The 19,452-nt window shown below is 36.6% G+C and overlaps 3 protein-coding genes across 8 annotated transcripts in view; 1 reads left to right on the top strand and 2 right to left on the bottom strand.

Moving 5' to 3' along the window:
- Positions 1-37: 37 nt before the first annotated feature.
- On the bottom strand, positions 38-8,414 carry LOC139103414 (uncharacterized). The gene is made up of 4 exons (XM_070658053.1): positions 4,866-8,414; positions 4,207-4,266; positions 3,751-3,953; positions 38-3,528 (listed from the first exon to the last, which is right to left on the bottom strand). The coding sequence occupies exons 1-4, from the start codon at positions 4,905-4,907 to the stop codon at positions 240-242; spliced, it is 3,594 nt and encodes a 1,197-aa protein (XP_070514154.1). The 5' UTR covers positions 4,908-8,414; the 3' UTR covers positions 38-239.
- On the top strand, positions 8,130-10,751 carry LOC139103425 (methyl farnesoate epoxidase). The gene is made up of 8 exons (XM_070658077.1): positions 8,130-8,214; positions 8,433-8,730; positions 8,992-9,180; positions 9,259-9,439; positions 9,530-9,647; positions 9,931-10,111; positions 10,205-10,464; positions 10,570-10,751. Exons 1-8 carry the CDS (start codon positions 8,130-8,132, stop codon positions 10,749-10,751), a joined length of 1,494 nt encoding a protein of 497 aa, XP_070514178.1.
- Positions 10,752-11,543: 792 nt separating this feature from the next.
- The window catches only part of LOC139103418 (guanine nucleotide exchange factor for Rab-3A), a 56,804-nt gene continuing 48,895 nt past the window's right edge, over positions 11,544-19,452 (bottom strand). For 4 of the 6 annotated variants that reach the window (XM_070658061.1, XM_070658066.1, XM_070658065.1 and 1 more), the window contains 8 exons: positions 15,057-15,428; positions 14,626-14,914; positions 14,214-14,462; positions 13,892-14,130; positions 13,308-13,691; positions 13,043-13,145; positions 12,900-12,966; positions 11,544-12,745 (listed from right to left, as the gene is read on the bottom strand). In XM_070658061.1, coding sequence (XP_070514162.1) covers positions 12,666-12,745; positions 12,900-12,966; positions 13,043-13,145; positions 13,308-13,691; positions 13,892-14,130; positions 14,214-14,462; positions 14,626-14,914; positions 15,057-15,391 — 1,746 coding nt within the window. In that variant the 5' untranslated portion in view covers positions 15,392-15,428 and the 3' untranslated portion in view covers positions 11,544-12,665. Of the gene's footprint in view, positions 12,746-12,899; positions 12,967-13,042; positions 13,146-13,307; positions 13,692-13,891; positions 14,131-14,213; positions 14,463-14,625; positions 14,915-15,056; positions 15,445-19,452 lie in introns of all 6 variants that reach the window. The other 2 variants (XM_070658064.1, XM_070658063.1) reach the window with 1 other exon arrangement.

Raw genomic sequence — 19,452 nt, 5'->3', positions numbered from 1 at the left:
CAAAGAGAAGCATATTCTTTTTCTATATTATTATCTTTCATCAATTGTATTTTAAAAGCCAAAATTTAAATAACTACATACCGTGAAACTTTTTTTTTAATAATACACATTTATACGATTAAATTATAATTATGCAACAAGATTTATACACAACGTAATCCCTCATTTTTGCTCCTTAGAAATCTTTTTTTTTTTAATTATTACAGCGAATAATAATTTATTTTTCCCGTAACATCTATTCAAGGAAGGACTTTATACAATGTGAATTCAGTGAGACTTCTAAGATTACCGCCCATGGGAGCCTCCTTGATTCTTTCATTCGACCAATGTCCAACTTCTTCCGTGGCCGCTCGTTTTCTTCTCGAGCGAGCTCTCGTGTCTTTAGGATCTGCTAAAATACTTAACAAATTTGTTTTAAAACTTTCTTTAATATTATTTAGCGCGGAGGTCAGATTACTTTGTGCCAATTGCGATACCATATGCCGTAATCCAACCACAACATCTTCCTGTATACCTGGCAACGTTTCTCGCACAACCTCTAATTTTGTTTCATTATTAACCTCCGTTGTTGAGGGAATGGCGCTTACATTGCTTTCATTTTCCGTATCATCTGTGTATACAGCGCTGCTTGTTTTCTCCTCGGATTTATTTCCTATCGTCGTTAGCTGTATGTTTTCCGTCGTCAAATTAGCATCATGGAATTCCGTAACATTTGAAAAATCGGCGACGCTCGTCGTTATCGAAGAAATCTCACTTACATTTTCCGGCTCAGTTACATTCTTTTGATTTTCCGTTGTTACCTCTTCGGTATAATTCGTTGTCGTAAAAAGTGTCGAGTTGTCTTTCGTCTGCTCGATTAAAAATTCTGAAGTGTTAAAAGAATTAATTGTAAAATCTGTGGTACCGTAAAGAGTCTGTCTGACGAATCTATTTAGCTTTACAGCCTCGAGACTTCGTTTTCGTCTTCGAGATGATACCTCGCTCTCTTCGTAATCGGAGTAATCGTTTTTACTGTCGATTTCCGAAGCAAATTGTTCTGGGATCGAATTTTCAACGTCAGAATTTGTAGTATATTCCACTTCTTCGTCACTGTCGTCAATATCATCGAGCGAATTTTTATTACTGGCGATGCTCGAGTGCCTTGTCAAATTTCCTAGGCTCGTACAATTGAGTAATGCGTTTAAGGTCTCTCTGTTGACGGAATCGTTTAAAGATTTTATTTGCTCGAGCAAGTTAGGATCGTCGTGATGTCCTGGAATCTCGTCCAACGACAAGTATTTCTCCACCTCGACTAAATTCTGCTTCTCCTTGTTTTCGTTAATGTGCTCCAAAAGAACTTTGACTTTCAAAGATAGCTTGTGCTGCGGCGTACTTATCGTTGTGCTTCTCCGGGTGTCTAGCGCGTTGGAAATTGTATTAATAGCCGTTAAATTACTCTCACTTTCTCGAGAGGTTAACACAGTCGCTGCAATATTTGCGACCGTCGTGTACTGAGTTTTTATCGTGGTTGATTCTTCAAATGATTCCGAGCTAGTCGGGGACAATGAGATTTCTGTTCTCATCGGCGGTGAAATATCAAATTTTGATTCGTCTTCGTTCTCCCCGGAACATATTTCTGAATTGCACTTCGTGGTAGTTTCGCGACAATTTCCAAACTCGTCGCAAGCTTCCGAGCTAGTGGCGTGCGCGCATTCTTCGGAATTCTCGCACAAACGATCTACCTCGGTGCTTCTTTCCGGTAACAAAGTCGTTGACCTAATCTGCGCTCGTGATTCTGTAGTCTCCGAAGTAAACTCTTCTTCCTCGCTCGAATCCTGTAATCCGATCGTTGTCTCGTCAATTGCAGATGTTGCACTTTCATCGCTTTCTTTGCTTTCCTTAGAAAATATTTCTTCGGATGTCGAAGACTCGGCAGCCTCGGTCGCAGTTTCAGTCGAGACTGATGGCTCAGATAACTTGTCTAAAATTTGATCAAGTCTGCCAGGTCTTTTTGTAAATTCAATGTCACTCGATATCGCAGTTGTAACGTCTGGCTCAGTGTCAACTTCACGTGAAATCACTACATTCGTGCTCGAATCTGGAGCATGATCGATTTTTTCTACTTCTTCGCTTGTCGTTTCAGTAGAATCACCGACTCCTTCCACATCTGTAATCTTTATTGAAGTGCTATCATCGTCGACAGACGATACTTCATCCGTCGTTTGAAACACGCGTTCCTCAGAAAATTTTTCTGAATTATCCGTTGGTGTAGTTTCCTCGGATGAGTATCTCGTTTTTTCTTCCGATGTAAATAAAGGTTGCCTCGTCACTCTCTTTTCGACAGAAGAAAAAGATACCTCTTCCTCCGATGTAACTTCGTCGCTAGTTAAAGTCGATATCTCGGGCGCTTCCGTGGATGCCTGGGCTGATAACGAAGGAAATACACAAGCTGGATCTGACGAATTTTCTTCGCAGTCTACTTTCTCATGAGATTCCTGAATCGTAGTCGATAATTCGGGAAAAGTCGTCGATCTTCTCGATACTTGTTCGTCAGCCAATGTTTTCGCATCAGTTGGTAAACTACGATCCTCTTCGTTCTCGCTTTCGCTACTTGTTTCTTCACTATCCGCGCTGATTTCATTAGTAGATTTTGTTAAAATACTAGGAGTGACCGTTACCTCGCAAACTCCGTTCTTACAAGATAACCCAGTTACGCCTTCAATAGATTCGGTAAATGTATTACCTTCGCCGGTTTCCTCGGAAGTTTCCGTGCATGGTTCCTCCTCGGTTGTCGTCGCTGTTAATTGATGCATCTTAGGACTAATTTTGATCTCCACCCTTTTCTTCGGATTTTTTGAACCGTCATTCAGCTCCACGATATCTTTACTGACCACTGGGCCGACTCCACATTTTACTTTTTTGTGCTCCCAGGTTGTGACGTTGCTAGTATGGCTAACCGAAGTGAAATTGACGATTCTGCTAACCATCGTGTCTTCGTCTATGATCTCGAATAAAGCCGTTTTGCCGGTGTCGGGATCGTTCGCTGCCAGTTCGCCTTCATACTTTTTGCATTCAAGGTACTTTTCCGGTATCGTAGCTGAATTTTCAAAGGAAATCGTGTACTCGCGAATAACAAGTCTCTTCGTCGGCTGAACGGTCTTATCTTCCTTGATAGTTGTTGTCTCGATCCAACATAAAGTGATGTCCTCGCCCTCGTGAACGCTGCTGGATTTTTTCACCTTGGAATCGTTACCAACCACATCGTGAAACTCTTTTTCCAAGGTTAGCGCACGGTTTGTTAAATTGCCCACAAAACTGCTCGAGTATCTTTGATTCTTCTTATTATTTGTCACACAGTTTGTCGATATTTCTTCTTTAGCTATTTCTTCTAATGTCCCTTTCTCTGTAACCGTCGCGACGTCTTCTATTCGTTTCGGAGAGTTCAACTTATTGCGCTTATGTCGCTTGTTACGGTTACGTTTACCATGATCGAGATTTGCATTTATATTTATATTCTGATTTGTATTTTGATTCTGACTGCGAATCGCGCTGTGGAAATAATTAAAAGATTAAATTAGTTAATAATAACAATAGTGCATCCCCATATGTTTCACGAGTTAATAAAAATAGCTAACGTCTTTTAAAATTTTACTTAATTATTATTATTAATTTATAATTACTTGTAATTAATTTTTTAATTAAATTATATATTGTATACGGCTTAATTAGTCTTATTACACGTATAGATCTGTCTTATTGATTATACTTTACTTTAGATTTTTATCAGTTTCGTCAGTTTCATCATTTTCAATATCTTTCTCACTATCTTCATCCCCTTCGGATGCGACATCCATATTTTCCTTTGCAGAACGAGAATTTAAATTAGCACTGCCCGACTCATTCTCGGAATCCATTTTTTTCTCTTTAAATGAACCTTGCATCTGGGCAACCGATAACTTCCGAAGAAGAGCTGACTACAAGATTAAATTAATTGTAAAAAAAAAAAATAGTTTGTTACCAGATAAACGCATAAAGTTCTGCATTTAATATAAGAAGAGTAAATAATATATTAATATATAATTTGCACATTTAATTCACATTAAATAAACATAATTATATACCTTATTCTAATTTTTTTAATAATTATCTAAAATATATAAAAATTACAAAAAAAAGAAGGGTTTAACATGCGCATCAAATTGTGCATTGTATATTTAATGTACGTACTCGATTTGGTGAATGAAGAGTAAGTGGGACCGCAGCATTATATTTAAACCAACAGCAAACCTGCTTCAAGCAAACGTAATATTACATTTCGATAAAAATTGTAATCAATACTATTAATAAAGAAAGTGACGTTAATAGCACCTCTGAACAAATAAAACTGAAAGTATTACATATTTCCAGAAATTTAGTTTCCCAGAGGTACACGAGAAAGTTTAGTGAAGACGTTCGATATCGCCTGACAGCGATCATGTATGCGATTTAATTTAGAAAATGTTGGTTTCACAATTGGTCTCCGATCAAACCATGCAACCTCAACGATATCTCGGCACGCGAGATTAACCAGCGAAACGACTGCACAGTACGTCGGCACGAAAGTGAGAATAGTCAAGGAATAAAATATATTTACGGCACGATAAGAATGACGATATTTCGCTAAGAGTAACAGAGGATTTATCGAACAGCGACATATTTATAACAGTAAAATAAAAAAGTGCAATTGACTGTAATCTAATTAAAATGACAAAAAAAAAAAAAATTTGTTGAAAGTCTATTGTTCGCCAAAATAAAAGCCTTTTACTCTGGTTTGATACTTATTAAAAATAAATGAGTTTTTAAATATTAAAAACGTAAGAAAAATGGTAAAAAATGAAGAAACCTACCGCAAGAATAAGGAAGAAAAAATATGGCGCGCGAATCAGCATCGCCGGAAGAATATCACTTCTTTGTTCCTTTCAGATCTTCCTCTTTACGGGCAGCAAACACGGCCTACCAATACCAAATTCAATACTCGATTATAATCCCTCGTTTAAACAACGAAAGTCCTCCTTCACAAATCTATATCTAACACCGCGTCAATTGGTATCTAGCCGAATATTTAACTTGCAATTAGGAAGCGATCAGCCAACAACCAAATCATATTTCCGGAAAAAAAAAAAAAAAATTTAGCTGCTGGTTTAACATTGGTACTGACCGCGATAAATAATCGGAAGTCTCGACGCTGACCGATAGCACCCGCCCGATGTTGAATCGAAGTCTGTTCCAATTGAGTGCCAACTCGGCTGGGCCTTCGGTAAATGCGAATCACCACCCCCACCTGTCATCAGATCCCTCTAACCCCGCTTCCATTTTTAAGGTCCCCCTCCGACCCGGCATCATCATTTTCCGAGCTTGTTATCAGCAGTACGCGGGAGCAACATCTCGTCTTCTTATTTCGCGTCTTAATTTTCCAAGTCGACATTTCCTTCGTCGTCCCGATGATGGATTGATCGACCGATTAAATACATCTCTCGCCCACCTACGTGTACCGAACGACAAACCGTTTGCCGCCGTCGAAACAATTGCCTCATCAAAAAGTTTTACGTGACCGGGCGACGAGTGTATTCGTATGTTTGAATTAATTCAACACCTCGTTTAATTTCTTGACGATTGTCAGCCAATTAGCGCTTAAGACAGTTCCTAACTTCTCATACGATAATTGAGCAATTCTACGCAGATGTCTGAATTTCTTTATATATTTTAACTTTTATTTATATTTTTATTTAATTATTATCAAATACAAATAGTATTAAAAAGTTTTTTTTTTTAATTCTTAAAGACCACTGCACTGATTTCGTCTATCACATTAAAAAATTCTACATTTGGCTATATTCATTTCAATTTAACAGGCAATCGATAATTGACCGTGAAACATTTAATTTCAATGTCTTTGTTCGTTATGCACTATAAAGTCTTGTAGCTTTGTTCGATTCTGTTCTCTACGTTAAGAAGAACATTTCGCTCGTCGCATTTAAAAGTTTAATGAATTGCTATTTCATGTCCTTGAATTATGATAATGTTAGTGCATACGCAAAAAAAAATTCACGTTTTATCTAATGCTTAATTATATTTGTTGATTTACTTCAGTGTATATAATATTGCTCTTTATCTTTAAATCTCTAAAACTAATTTTTTTTTATTTGTACGTATTTATTTATTTTAGAAATTTATATTTTATAGTTAATGATATAAAATGTACTGCTAAGTATTTGTCTTTTCCCTTCTTACGTTATTATCATCGACTTGCGATGAAGAGATTGCTCGTTACCCGTATGTTACGCGGCCTCATCGAATCATCATTGCACATCGAAGAAAGTAAGACTCGATTTATATGTTCCTTTGTCTCTGGTTGATCGTTTTATCGCAACTGACGCCAATATGCAATAATTTACGGACCATCACTCGCGGATGCTGTGATCTCTGGTCCTCAGAGTTGATGACGGCAGTTGTTTCCGATTTTACAACGTCATTGCACCTTGTAACGGAAGTTTCCGCGCGAGAAAAACGTCCGAACAAAACGTACTTCGAATTGAAAAAATAATGGTGAACTCGATTAAAATATCTTATCAATTACTCGCGGTCGAAAATAAAAATTAATCTTGTACTCGCTGAAAGGCATGCACAAACAAAAACAAAACAAAAAAATTATTAAAACCATTACAATTACAATTTATACAGAAATATTAATATAAAAATTCCTACTGTTGCGCGCCAACGTTACAAATTAAAAAAAGAAATCGATACCTTTTTTAATTCTTATTCTTGCAACGTCACATCTAATCTTTTAATTATTTTTATATTTTATTTCATTTGATAAATGACAAACAATGTCGCGCTACAATTATCGCGCGAAGATATAGCTTATTAACAATTATAACAGTGTCAATAACCTACGTGCCGCGAACGATTCGGCAATTCAACCGGATAATCGCGGTCAGATTAACTCGACGACTTTAAGTGGTTCGCGGCGAGATCGTTATTATGCCGGCCGGCCTACTCGATCGTTCTCATTTTGATTTGACGTTTGCGTGCTAAGCGGAAGACGATTGTCGACGTGGGCACGAGGTATAAAAAGAGGAGAGAGATATGTAGGATCGCGTGCGAGCGCGAAATCGTAAACGCTATTGCGCAAGGTGTTAGACTGGACCACGAGCGCCGAATTAGCGTGCGAGGGATAGCGCGCACTTTGATGTAAGCGCGATTGATTGGAATTGCGAATTTACGATTCCCACATCTGCCGCTGATAATTTTCTCTGATTACCTCGCGCCGCTATAATCGTCGATACAATGACCCAACTGTCCATTTCGCCGTCTAATCGTAAGAATTATACCGTACCCTGGCCTCTGAAATTCTAAAACGTTTTGAATCGTCCTTTCACGCGCCTATATATTCACGAGTTCCTTTTCTAATCGTTTAAATAAGTACTAAAGATTGTAATTCTCCATTTAAAACTCACTGTCTGGTTAATTTAAAAGGAATAAGCGCTAGTTGATTGTAATAAAGTTTTCATTGTTATTATTATTTAGAGAGCAAATCATTTTGTTAAGACCGCAAAAAAAGAAACTACAAAATATTGATTGCTTAGGATACTGTTGAAAAGTAATTATATGTCGCAGCTGCCGTGCAAAGTAATTTAAATGAAACTTCAGGACCGGTAAAATAAGAGGTAAATTATTGCGTGCCTGTCTGCAGCAGCAGTGTGTGCAGATAGTATATTCGTGCATAATTGAAACCTTGAGCCAAAATTCTCTTGCCCAATATCCCAGTGAAAGGAGATATTTCTCCCATATAACAGAATTTCCACGGGACTGGTGCAGTTTCTTTTAGTCTGGCGAATGACGCGCTGCGAATGACAATTCGATGCTGAGATACACAGCTATCAATAAAATTTTATAAAAAATATTATAATAAATATTATATAGTTGATTAATAATATTTATTACTCGCGACATCTGTTAATTTAATGTACCGTTCTTTCAATTTTTTATTGAAAGATAAAAAGTTGTTTCCTAAATATGTAGAAAAATTCCGCAATTAAACAAGTTTTTTAAAATACTTCCACGTTCTTTTTGTAATACTTTTGTTGTCGTTAAATAACAGATAAATGATGTGGTTTATAATTGTGTGTTTGGCGATAATATTCGTGATAAAAGTTTTGCAAGATTGGCGTCGGCCACGGCTGTTTCCCCCAGGTAAACTATACTTCAAGTAATTAAATTCTTATTAAATTTATTAGATAAAAAAAATTGTAAAAATTTGGCTTATTTCCGTTGCTTATATTGTTACACTTATAAATATTAATTTTTTTTTTTTTTTAAGAATTACCATTATCTTTTTTATTCGTACGGCTCAATATTTTATATCGTCACACAATTTACAAGGTTATTAATTGCAAATTATTTTGTTCGAGGACCCCGCGGCTTACCAATCGTGGGAAACATACTCGATGTGAAACGTTTGGTCGACGAGACAAAGTTTTATTCTCATGCCTGGTGCCGGTTAGCCGATATTTACGGACCTATCGTCGGCTTGAAACTCGGCATAGCTGAACCGCTGATCATTGTTTCCGGTAAAGATGCGGTAATCGAGATGATGAGCCGACCACAGTTCGACGGCAGACCTAACGAATGTATACATAGACTTCGAACGGGAGGTAAACGAAGGGGTGTGCTATTTACAGACGGCGATGTCTGGCGAGATCAAAGAAGGTACTTTGCATAAGATTATTACATGCATCTAAAGTTTCTCAAAATTATCCAATGTAATCTACATACTCAAAACGTGTCTTTGACGTAAATACAAGTTAACGAGAAAATTTCAATGCATGTTAAAGTAATTCCGGATAGTAATTTTTTATTTTTATTTTTTTTTAACTGTTACTTTCTTTTATAAATAAGTGTTTTGTCTGATTATTTTCTTTGCACTAAATAAAAATTTAATAAAATTAAAATTAATTTTAATTTACGCAGATTTATTTTGAGAACGTTGAAGGAGTTTGGATTCGGTAATGTTACAATGGAGGATATGATATTAAATGACGCGGTTTCTTTAACAACTACGATAGAATCGTTAGGTAAATTGGGACCAATTTCCAATTTGTATAATATCACATCCATAGCTGTACTCAATAGTTTGTGGACATTAGTCGCCGGATCGAGGTACACGAAAAAATTATATTATATTTAAATTACATTAATTCGAAACCTAATCGAAAATAACGCCAAGAATGATCGTAGATATGAGTTGGAAAATCCAAAGTTAACTGAGATTTTATCGGTGGTAAACGAAATTGTGAGAAATACCAACGTCACCGGTGGCATATTGACCCACTTGCCTTTTTTAAGGCACATTATTCCAGGGTTAATCGGATTTACCACGTTGAGCCAAAAATGGGCACGAATGTGGCAATTTATCAGGGTAATTCGATATTCCTCCATTAGTCAGATAATTTTCCTATCTATAGATAGAAATAAGATATCCTTGTATACGTGAAATATCTTCTTTCAGTCTGAAGTAACGACGCACAAGCAAACTAGAACACATGGCGAGTTTAGAGACTTTATCGATGTTTATCTAGCGGAAATGGACACCAAACAATCAAGCTCAAGCGTATCATCTTTTAACGGTACACAATGCTTCTTAGTGTATATATGTAATTTACGCAAATGAGAAAGTTATTTCGTAAGAAAACACAGACTTAAGCAGATATTACATATTTTCGTTATTTAATTGCTATACGTGATAATTCGTAAAAAGGAAAAAAAATAGCGTTAACAAGTATTAAAATAAATAACACTAGACTTATAAAAAAAAAAAATATATATGTCATACATTTAATTTTTTATAATAAAAATTAATGGAAAAATAACTTTCGACATGTGACAGAAAAGAACATTCTTCGTTTACAGAAGAGCAATTAATTAGCGTTGTAAAAGATCTCTTCAGCGCCGGTGTGGAGACAACGAACAATACAATTGGCTTTATAATCACGTATCTCACAGTGAAGCAAGATGTGCAAAAAAAAGTGCACGAGGAAATCGACAGGGTACTGGGCAAGGAAATCTTACCTCGAGTCGTATACAAAAATCGGTACGAATTTAAAAGTATGACCTAGCATACTTAATTGAAGAAGATTATTTTACTGACCAGCAACCGCGCAAGTGTACAAACGAAAGCTTTCAGAATGCCGTACTTGAACGCGACGATAGCGGAAGTGATGAGAGTGGCGAACGTCGGGCCTACCTCTATCCCTCATCGAGCAATGGCTGACTCTATTCTACTGGGTTACGAGATAAAAAAGAATTATACCTTACTAGCGAATTTGCGAAGTGTGCATATGGACGAGCAGCACTGGGGAGATCCTAAAAAATTTCGCCCAGAGAGATTTATTAACGACAATGGCGACTACGTCGAAGATCCCTGGTTAATACCGTTTGGCATTGGTATAAAAAAAAGTTATTTTATTATAATATAATTAGTACACAATATAATATTATAAAAATGTTAATATGACATAAATGAAAATTGTAATACTAACGTTTTAACAGGTCACAGAAAGTGCTTAGGCGAGAGCATGGCAAGAAATAGCGTATTCCTGTTTACAGCGTGTCTATTACAGAAATTCCAGTTTACGTTACCTCCGGGACATCCAGATCCCATTTTAGACGGCGTCGACGGCTTTACAATCGCGCCGCCTGATTTAAATGTTGTTGCCATCAAAAGAAAATGATTCGTCGTACAAACGCGTGCAAGAAATAAATAAAATCGGCGCTGGACTACATTTTGTACAGCTAGAAAAATAATTATGCATTTTGTAATTATTATTATTTTTTTTTTAGAAGGATTGTAATAATTAATCATTATATCTTTTATTTTTTTTTACAATGGCGATTATCTGTATTTCGTTTTTAAATACAAGTTTCTATCTCACGTAATGTTAGAAGGTTCTATTTACATTCAATATACATCAACATGTTTCCTATTCTCAAAAGAAATGCTTACGAGAAGTCTTTTTATTACGTTCCGTAATATTTTAGGGAACGTTATCATTTATTTTCATCGTTGGCCGCACGTGTCGTTTGGCATAATTCGAAATGATGAACCAATTACGTAATAATTTTCTTTCGCACTTTTAATATCGAACATGATTAATGATGGAAGACAACAAAATCGAGATAAGTCTCATAAAATTTGACAATTTCGATGCTTCGAGTCATTGAGTGAATCAACAAGTTATCGCAAAAATTATTTGTCTAAAAAAAAAAAGTTTTATTAGAGTATTGTAATTTAAAATTAAAAATTAAGAATATTTTTTTCGTATAGTTAACAAAATATATATTTATATATACAGCCAGAAAATACATGACTGACGTAAATGTCAGTTTTGATTGACGTAACAATGCAATCTTTACGGTAAAATATTCACTTGCAGTACGTCAGACTACTTATAGAGTAAAAACAAGTACGTTCTGTATAATCGAACGCATTGTAATATAGACGTATAGATTCGTTACATGTCATGAAAAAAAAAAAAAATTAAAAAATTCCGAGGAACTTTATTTACACTAAGAATTTAGAAATTTGTATGGTCCGCACAGATGAAGTTCTTTTCTGTGAGTAATAATGTCGAAAGTATACATAGTCATCATGATCTAACGATAAATTAATCGGAAGTTTACGTGATAATTTTATACTCTCAAGCTTCAGCGGTATAAACACTTTGAAATGATAACAAATTTATTGATCGCGATTAAATATTTTATGGAAGCCATTAATCAAATTAATAATTAACACAAAGTACAACATATCGATAATCTAACACGAAATAACAAAATAACTAGGATCCGACATGTGATAGCGAATAAAAAAATTCAATTCAAACAAAAAACACGAATATAAAAACTTAATTTAACATAATTTCACTATTTTTTGTGTGTTAATACAAAACCACGATATAAAATAATCTCATATAATATGAGTTTTAATCATCAAATTGTTTCATGATAATCGATGGCTCTACTGTCATAATTCACAGTCTAACAATAAATCCGACGACGTCTATTAAACTTCAAAAAGCGCGCAAAATGTTGAAAATCTTTCCTATTATTTACATTCTTCGTTTAAGAGAGCCGATAATGTCTGATCTGCATGTCAAGATCATTCACAGCCTCGTAATTAGCTTCATTGTCGTCTTACAACTTCTTCGCGAATAATTGAATCTAGAATCTGCCGTACGCGGCACTAATCCGAGAGGAAATTCATCAAGCTATTCTGATTTTACAGAATTAGAGAGACTTTAAATATATGCACATGAAATCTCAGAACATCCTTAACAATGCTTTCATGAATGTAAAAAAGAACAAAGAAGTTTGAGATGAATAAAGTCCCTTATCGATATTCGCAATAATAATTTATTACTCATTAAAAATATCGATAAATATTAACGTTATTGGAGGTACTCTGAAACGCCCAGTATACGGAAAGATATATGTTACAACGTCGCACCCTTTCCTTCGCTGCTGATAAGACCGATAATCGACGAGAGCTAAATTAGTCTGCACGATTCACGGACATATTCTATTTTTAAACAATACCCTTAGCTCGAATTGATACGAGACTAGATGACATCCCGCCTACGCGAACCTCAGGACGACAATGCCAGACCTAACCGTGCGAAAACCATTTCTTTTCTCAGCCGCGTGATCTCCCAGTAAACGTCGTGAACTGTAGATTAATAAACTCCATTATATTAGCAGATAAGTAAAAATTATAAAAACGTATTTTCAATTTTTTTTATCGAAGATTTGATTACGTATGGCAATAAGAATTATTTATTAAAATATTTTACCTTAGTTTAAAAGACATGAGTTTAAAATACCTGAGCTTTTGACGAGGCCACGCTCGACGTATCTCAAATAATTGAGAAAGTCACACACTGCTATAATCTACAATCACATAATTATTTAAAAAGTAGAGCCTTTTTTTTGTATAAAATTAAATAATACTTTATGTAAAACTTACTCGATTGCGACAGATTTGCGAAATGCAGTGCCATTGGTTTTCTTGATCGCCAAGTCGCATCCGGTAATGGCATTGCCGTGGCGCCTCCAATAGCGCACATTTTCTGAAATCGATAGTAATAGCATACAATTTCCAGCTATTGTTGGAACAATCTTGAAAATTACAATGTAATATTGCAAACATATTACGAAAAACATTATAAAAATGTGATAATGTAAATTATAAAATATTAAGTATTAATATAAAAAGAAATTTAAGAACGTACTTAGGAAAAGCGAGTTTTGTTTTATCGCTGACCGCTTCGATAAATATGATGCCATCTAAAACAGCTTGCCTGACTTTAGCACCTAATTCTTTATTCGGAAAATCCAAGCAGAGATCGATATCCTCCCTAAATACTCTCGCAACGAAGGGATCGCTTTTGTCGACACAAGGGTTCGTTTTCCATCTAAGAAACTCTGTATGAACTCTCGGATCAACTTCCAGTCCGAAGTCCTTGCACTCCCTTTCTTTTTCCTTTTCACGATCGCGCTTCCAATCTCTTTCGAGAGCTTCCTTATCCGTCGGCAAAGGTGGCCTTTGTTCTTTTACAGGAGATTCAGGTGGTGAATTTTCTCGGCCGTACTTTAAGTTAAAATGCGACGGCGATCTACATCAGAATTGCAGATTATTATTTTTATATATTATAACAATATTTTAGCTTGCAAAAATAAGTGCTATAATTTTTATTAATTGATAACTATTTCGTTTTTTTTTTTAATACGTTTTATAATATATTTTAATTCTCATTTTAAAATTAACAAATTATAAAATTAACAAATTGAAAAAATCATCAATATAATTCATTACCTCCGGTGTTTCTTCGTAAAAAGTCCCTGTTGGTTCTCCTCCCCGTTGCTAACGCGCCCTTTCGTGTCAATTTGAGGGTGCAAATGGGGATTAGGCCTTGACGGCGTAGACGTAAGCACCAAAGTTTTCAAAGCTGCTACTTCAGCCGCAAGCACTTCTGACTTCATGCGACTCTCTTCGAGAAGACGTTCTGCCGTTGCCTGCCGTACGTTAGCTTCTCGAACCATATTATGTGCCTCCTAAAATAAACATACATTAAATAATGAAATGTTTAAAATAATTCAATGCACAACTTTATGCAAGTACAAAATTTATGGCTAACTTGAAAAAGGCTGGCAGTGAGTTCTTCGAGCTCAGTTTCTACATCCTGCCTTATCCGTGAGAGTCTAGCCACTTCCTCATCCTTCAGTTTCAATTCTTCATGAGCTCTTTTAAGCTCTTCCTGTAACTTCGCCACTGCGTGTTCCTTCACTTCGGCCACTGCTCTTCCCCATTGTAAGGTAGTAGGCGACGGCGGTCCATTAGTTTTTTTAGAAACACACAATGATTCTTGTTGCGGCGGTTCTTTTGGCTAAAATAATTTTTTTGCGAATATCACATCAGTATCAAAAAAATTTATATCTACTTTAATCTATTGCAAATCTGTACAATTATAATTATTTTTGTATTAATTCAATTTTTTATTATTAAAAAAATTAATTTTTTAAATTTAATGTACCGGTGACTAAAATTACCTGCGTATCTTTAGGTAGAGAGAGTATTTTTGACGATTCTGAAAAATCGTCCTTTTTTAAATTTGTATCGGTTTTCTCATTGCTTCCCGCGGACTCGGTTTCATTCAATCGAAAATCTAAAGGTTTCGTACGCTGAGTTTGAGATTCCGAGGCTTCCGATTCGTGAGAGTTCACCTTTTCGCAAGACTTGACGATCTTTTTCTCTTCCGATGGATTTCGATGTCGTGATAAGACATCCGGCAATTTTTCGTTGTACGCAAACAATGGAGCAGTTTTAGTTGAACTGGAACTAGAACCGTACATTTTATTTTTTAAATATAGAAATTATTCCGATCGTCGGTAGCGTATAAATAATACGCTTTAAAAAAAAAATTAATTTAAATTAATTTAAAAATTAATTTAAATTAATTTAAAAATTAATTTAAACGCACCTATCATTTAGGAACTTGTTATCGTCCTCATCGAACAGACTAGTAGGCTCTTCATCCTCATCTTCACGTTTCGTAGCGTATCCAAAGAGATCCGTAGCTGCTCTCGCAAGATCGGATTTAAGAATCGGATGCGGCGGATGTATGGCAGCGCAATCAGTTTCGTCTGTATAGAGCTCGTCCTCGTCCGTGGTGTATTCCTCGTCGCCAGTTGTTCCGGTGCTTCCAGCTCTCCTGTGCTTTGTGGTGAGCGGTCGATAGGCGTATTCGTTCGAACCGGAAACCGACTCGTTGGATTCCATTGACTCGGGCTGCTGCTGCTCTTGAACCTCCTTCATGGTACCTCACTGTGGCCGGATGTAGTCTTCAAGTGTACTACAATATTTGATACCTTAAATAGTTTAAAAATAGACATAAGAGAAATAATAATCTCGCGGCATATGTGTGCGCGATCGTGGCTTCAAAAGCTACCTAGCAATTTTTCTCATGACAGAAACCGCACAAAAACCTCTCAGAAAACCTATGCTTTATAAATAACTGACAAATCCAATTCTCTGAATTCTATGCATGTCGAGGAACGGGCATCAGCGTGGACATGCGTGTTGCACGCAGGCATACGCCGCCTGATTATGTAAACGTGGCTAAAAAAAAATTTTTTTTTTAAGCTCATTAACACCCCGGCCACGTCGATAAGCCTATTATTCGCCTCGGTCGTCGCCCAAGCGTCGTAAAATTACGTGCAAAAATTTGACGAGCAATCCTCTCGCTCGTACCATACGCGCTTAATTAATATAATTATATATTAGTCAAATCAAACTGAATAAAAGAGGAATACCACGCGTCAGAATTCAAATGTACATAAGGCTGGAATGCTATTTTCACTGGTTTATCTCCCCTGACACTGTTTCGTCCAACTACTCTAATACCTTTCAGCCACTCTAATGCTTGTGAATACAATACAACTTGAGATAATAGAAAGGAACGAACGCTATCGTGTTGCACGCACATCCTTACGTCATCCTGGCGTATCGTGCACGTGATGATGCACTTAAAAGAGGAATATATTTACTTGCACACCCTTCTGCAGACCGAGAACAATTAGAAACTCGGCGAGTTTCTCTTCTCGTTGCGGATCATTAATGCAACTTGCCAAGTGACTATGTAAACACGTTAATAATATTGCTCCAATTAAACGCAAGCACGTTATAATTTCATCGCGAGATCTCTAATGAATAAAATACTAATTAAAATTCCGATTTTGATATCAATAATACATTTAATATTTAAATGTATATTTAATCATATTTCGAGTTTATAAACTTTTAAAGTGCAATTAAAATATTGAAATTCGGAGAGTCGGGTGACGAATTCGTTCCTTTTTTTCACTGGAAATCATCGCGCAAATTCTAATTGAAGTGTGTGCGACTTCAACATAAATTTATTTCCCTTGTTTCTTTACGCAATTCCAATGGGACCTGATGGAGAAGCTATAATTTCTGCGCTTACAGTCGCAGGACGACTTAATGACTCGTTTGATATTCGAGGATATCGCGGGGATCGTTTCCACGTGTTCTCACGAGGCAGACAGTTAACAATGTAACAGGCGGTACCGCGGGACCCACGAAGATGATTTCCTTGGGGGCTATATAAGGGACGTGGGGGGATTGCGTCACGGTTAAATCGTGATCGCGCGAGAAGGCGGCGAGTGGTACAGCCGGGCACACGATACGTTTCTCTTTCTCTCTTTTCCACGATGATCGTGGGTCAGAACCACGCGATAAGCACAATCCAAGGACGCGACATTTTATTTTTACCATTGGGAACATTCCAAATTATTTCCGAGACCGAAAAAGAGGTATATATTGATATTCCAATAACTACGCATTTATATATTAATATAAAATAAATATAAAATTGAATCACGTAAACTTCTTTTGTTTTTTTTTTTTTGTTAATTAACATTCTAATTAGCCTACTTCAATTTTACTACGTCTTTTAATTTCGTGTAGATTGCCAATTGTAACACAAAATTTCCAACGCGCAGAAGAAAGTATTTAAAGATCGAGGGGTGTTTTACTGATAATTTAATAAGCAGCGAGCACCGTTGGGAAGTGAGAAACCCCGTCTGATTTATGTCGTCTCACGTCAAGGAAGGTCGGTAATCCCGTGGCTAATTATCAGCCAACACGAAGCGGATTAGGGAGTGCGATTAACATTTAGAGAGGAAACATGGAGTTCCATGCGAGAGAAACACTACGGACCGCGATATTCTCCGAGTACACAATCCCGGGGCCTGCGCTCTCTCTCTCATGGCTCGCGTGTGCTAGTTAGCGTAGTATACACGATAGTTTTGAATTGGCAGTATCTCGATGGTGTGGGTGCGCGAGCGTATTACCGTTCAAACGTGTGTTAAGCCGCGTGCGACCGCGTACCAGTCGCAGAGACGTTCTACGAAACAGCGCACCGTGGCAGGATAAAACCGTTTCGTTTAAATGCTTGCCGAACAAGAAAGTAAGAAAGAACTTTTACTTCGGCGTGAGCTTTTCGGGACGTAAGCACGATCAAAGATTTCAAATAGCAAAGGTGCAACACCGAAGGCACTTCCACCTTGAGAATCGCGGAGAATAGACCTCAATTCATATGACCTAGATGCATGTCGGTAAGAGAGACGTAATTTAATTTCTCGCTCAGCACAGTCGAGCCTGCAGTTAAGCTTATTAACCAAACTCGCGGCGTAATTTACGGAGAATAAACTTATCTAGTTGTCTCTTTATTAATATTTTCTACTAAACGTTACACGCCAGCTCAAACGCAATCATGCAATGTAAACGCATCTGTTCGTTGAATTTAGCACGAGATGCAATCCTGATTAATTAAATATCTTGTTCGTTTACGAGCGAGACAGATAATTAAAATTCCATCGCGAAAAGATCCGCGTGTGAGAAGTCGCAGGGCGTAACTTCGTAAAATAATGTTATAAATAATTAAAATAGCATTAATTCTCACGATGGCGGTCTCTGATACGAGTATTACCAAGTCGCCAAGTTTACCGTGCGGCGCATGCAAGACGCGGGAAAAGAAAAAAAAAACTACATTCGAAACGGGCAAAAGCAAAACGCCTCCCGTTTTATACGTCGGCGCGCGATTTTTACAGCTGGGACAGGTGCGTCTTAATCTCGCCGCCTGTCTTCTTTCGTAGAGAACAATATCAATCTGCATTGATTGCGAGAAACGTGTAAAATTCCACGCTGAAACATATGTAACCTTCAGTTACTTCCAGTATATGTATATACTTACTGCACCTTTCTTTATCGATAACGTTGCGACGTTTGAAACCTATCGGCACGGTTCACGCAACATTTACCGCGTGACGCACATCGTGCGTAATGCGGCTTTGTTTTTATCTTTTTTTTTCAATTTTTTATTCTATTTATTTATTTTAATTAGTTTTCTTTTTTTTTATTCTATAACCAAGGAGCATTACATTTGTTATTCTATTGTAAATCTAAATAATCCAAATTACAGAACCGCGTCACGGTACGGAAGCTACAGTATAAAGCTATTGTGTTAGCTTCCTAATGTAGGATTAACAACGCTGTGTCACGAACGATAGAGACAATGGTACGCGTTAATCCAGCGTTTCATTTCACCCTACCTGCGGGCTGACTAACAGTATATACGTATATCGTTTCACGGCGAGTAATTCATACGACACGACATTCATATCTTCGAGATGAGTTACGCTCGTAAGAGCAATGATGCATAATTCATCGGGAGCTATACAAAGATAACGGGAATAATACGACGCATAAAAATTTCACTCCCTTTTTTATTATGCGTGTATAAGATGACCAAAAAAAATTAATGCGTCACTGTAAAATTTGAAAAATGTGATTTTACTCGGGACTAATGACCTGCAGAGTAAGAGACGAAAAAACGATAATCAACTAGGAGATTCGAAACTAGGAGATTCAATTTTGGATCGAAAATATACGAGATAAAATAAGAAAAAAAAAGTTATAAATCGAAAAAAAAAGGAAAATCGAAAAATTAAATCGACGATCTAACCTGACACTTTACTTATACATAAATGATAAAATAAAAAGAACCCTTAGCTTATTCAACGCGTAATTGTCGTACGATTTATTTCGAGCGATTATTTACGGAAAACCGGCCGTGTATTACCTCGCCGCGGCGACTGAAATCACCGCAATCGGTTAAATAACGATTGCAAGGCTTACAGGCGGAACAAACGAGAAAGTACGATAAATCGGAAGTGCGTTATCGCGCGATCAATCTCTGGTTTCTATTTGATAACGAAGCACCTGCTCGGCACAATACATTCCCAAACAGATATACTTGAAAATATAATAGAACGAGGAAGCCAGTGAAACGGAAA

Source organism: Cardiocondyla obscurior, linkage group LG06 (assembly GCF_019399895.1).
Source record: "Cardiocondyla obscurior isolate alpha-2009 linkage group LG06, Cobs3.1, whole genome shotgun sequence".
In the NCBI taxonomy this organism is placed as follows: domain Eukaryota; kingdom Metazoa; phylum Arthropoda; class Insecta; order Hymenoptera; family Formicidae; genus Cardiocondyla; species Cardiocondyla obscurior.
The sequence above is the reverse complement of the archived record's forward strand: the minus strand, read 5'-3'. Positions and strand labels throughout refer to the sequence as shown.

What these genes read in the sequence shown, in the direction of transcription:
- LOC139103414 (XM_070658053.1), bottom strand. Translation starts at nt 4,907, where the DNA reads ATGCTGATTCGCGCGCCATATTTTTTCTTCCTTATTCTTGCG. An exon ending in CTCTTCATTCACCAAATCGA is followed by an intron (nt 3,954 to 4,206) that starts GTACGTACATTA and finishes TTAATCTTGTAG; the next exon opens with TCAGCTCTTCTTCGGAAGTT. An exon ending in GAAACTGATAAAAATCTAAA is followed by an intron (nt 3,529 to 3,750) that starts GTAAAGTATAAT and finishes TTATTTCCACAG; the next exon opens with CGCGATTCGCAGTCAGAATC.
- LOC139103425 (XM_070658077.1), top strand. Translation starts at nt 8,130, where the DNA reads ATGTGGTTTATAATTGTGTGTTTGGCGATAATATTCGTGATAAAAGTT. An exon ending in ACATTAGTCGCCGGATCGAG is followed by an intron (nt 9,181 to 9,258) that starts GTACACGAAAAA and finishes GAATGATCGTAG; the next exon opens with ATATGAGTTGGAAAATCCAA. An exon ending in GAATGTGGCAATTTATCAGG is followed by an intron (nt 9,440 to 9,529) that starts GTAATTCGATAT and finishes ATCTTCTTTCAG; the next exon opens with TCTGAAGTAACGACGCACAA.